Source organism: Gekko japonicus, unplaced genomic scaffold (genome assembly GCF_001447785.1).
Source record: "Gekko japonicus isolate JY-2015 unplaced genomic scaffold, Gekko_japonicus_V1.1 scaffold2685, whole genome shotgun sequence".
Taxonomy (NCBI): Eukaryota; Metazoa; Chordata; class Lepidosauria; order Squamata; family Gekkonidae; genus Gekko; species Gekko japonicus.
The window spans coordinates 110,706-112,543 of record NW_015169867.1 but is presented as its reverse complement, the minus strand read 5'-3'; the positions used below and the strand labels follow the sequence as shown (position 1 = coordinate 112,543).

The 1,838-nt window shown below is 65.9% G+C and overlaps 1 protein-coding gene across 1 annotated transcript in view; it reads left to right on the top strand.

Annotated features, from left to right (window-relative positions):
• PHF1 (PHD finger protein 1) overlaps positions 1–1,838 on the top strand; it is an 11,615-nt gene that overhangs the window by 3,316 nt on the left and 6,461 nt on the right. Inside the window, exons 2-5 of the mRNA XM_015417428.1 lie at positions 28–368; positions 854–910; positions 1,324–1,472; positions 1,704–1,799. Coding sequence (XP_015272914.1) covers positions 28–368; positions 854–910; positions 1,324–1,472; positions 1,704–1,799 — 643 coding nt within the window. The remainder of the gene's footprint in view (positions 1–27; positions 369–853; positions 911–1,323; positions 1,473–1,703; positions 1,800–1,838) is intronic.

Genomic DNA, 1,838 nt, shown 5'->3' with positions numbered 1-1,838 from the left:
GGCCGGCCGCCCCCTCCTCCTCGGGAGCCCCCCCGCCGGGCCCCAGCGCCCTCCCCGGCTGGCCCCGGTTCTGGGAGGGCCAAGATGTCCTGGCGCGCTGGACCGACGGCCTCCTCTACCTGGGCACCATCAAGAAGGTGGACCCCCTACGGCAGGTGTGCCTGGTGCAGTTCGAGGATGACTCCCAGTTCCTGGTCCTCTGGAAGGACATCAACCCAGCCGCCGTGCCCGGGGAGGAGCACACTTGCTGCGTCTGCCACCTGGAGGACCTGAGCCCCGAGGAGAACCGGCTGGTGAGGTGCGAGAAGTGCAGCCACGGTGAGTGCCACACTCCCCACGGCCACCCACCACCACCACCACCACCACCAGTGGCCAGCTCCAGGCGGGGAAACTCCTGGGGATTTTTTTTAGGGGGGCAGGGACCTCGGTGGGGGCCCAAGGGTGCTTCCAAAGCACCCATTTCTCCCCCAGGGAAACTGACCCCCTGCAATGCTCCCTCTAAGCTGTGCAGTCTTGTGAGCAAAAATCCTGCTTTGTGAGCTACTGCTGGCCTGAAAGTTGTCAGCTGTGAGCGATTTGGCTGCTGCTGCATCCGTTTGCTCTGGAGCCCCGTCCCTTCCGGAGCGGAGACAAAAAGGTGTGAGCCGGAGGCTAAAAAACGCCCCTGTGAGCTGGCTCACACTAGCTCAGCTGAGAGGGAACACTGACACACACACACCCCGTAAGCCTGGATCCCCAGGCCCCACCTGGAGGCTGGCACCCCTGCCTCCCACCTGTAGCTGGAGGTTCTTGATTCTCCTCTCCCCCCCCCCCCCCCCCCCCGCCCCCCACGCAAGCCTTCCCCCTTCCCAAGGTCCTCGGGGACGGCCCCTGGATGTGCAGGCAGTGTGTCTTCGCTGTGGCCACCAAGGTAGGCACCCCCTCCCCACCCGTTGGGGCCGGGCAAACATCTGGGCCTTGCCCCCGTGGCAGGGGGAACCGGTCTCCGGACACTAAGATCCACTGTCAACAGGATGGCTCGTAACACAGAGGGCTTTGGTGGGAGGGGTCTCCCAGAGGTCCGCAGATGTTGCCGTGGGAAGCGTGTGTGTATGTGGGTGCGCGCTCCGTTATTCTCCTCTGTTGCCCAGGCAAAGCCTGCTTAGCCAACCGGGCACTGAGTGGCAGCCAGGCCACCGGTGAGAGCCTGCGTTCATTTCTGGCATCCCACTGCTGAGCTGGCAGGATGCGGCAAGGACCCCTCCCGGTTCCCCCCCCCCGTGGAACCGCCTTCTCCCTCTGCAGCTGCCGGCCTGAGTCCGGTCTCTCTCTCTCTCTCCACAGAGGGGAGGCGCCCTCAAGAAGGGCCCCTACGCCAAAGCCATGCTGGGCATGAAGCTGGTGCTGCCCTACCAGCTCAGGGCCCTGGAGTGGGACGCCGAGCACCTCACCAACCGGCAGCAGTGCTACTGCTACTGCGGAGGCCCCGGCGAGTGAGTCGCGGGGGGGAGGAGGGTCACACATGGGCCGAACTCAGGCCCAGAGACAGCGCTGGCCCTTACGGCATCCCCGCTGCTGCTCAGGAGTCCTGCTGAGTTCGGTGCCTGGCATGCCCCCCACCCCATTGCAAGCAGGGGGCAAGGGTGGGGCACGCAAGTGCTGGGGGGGGCGGGGGGGAGAAGCCGAGCAAGGGTCCAGCCACCTCTCTTCCTCCCGGTGCCCAGGTGGAACCTGAAGATGTTGCAGTGCTGCCGGTGTGCCCAGTGGTTCCACGAAGCCTGCACCCAGTGTCTGAGCAAGCCCCTCCTCTATGGGGACAGGTGAGAGTCCGTGGGGCACCGCGGGGGGGGGGGGGACGG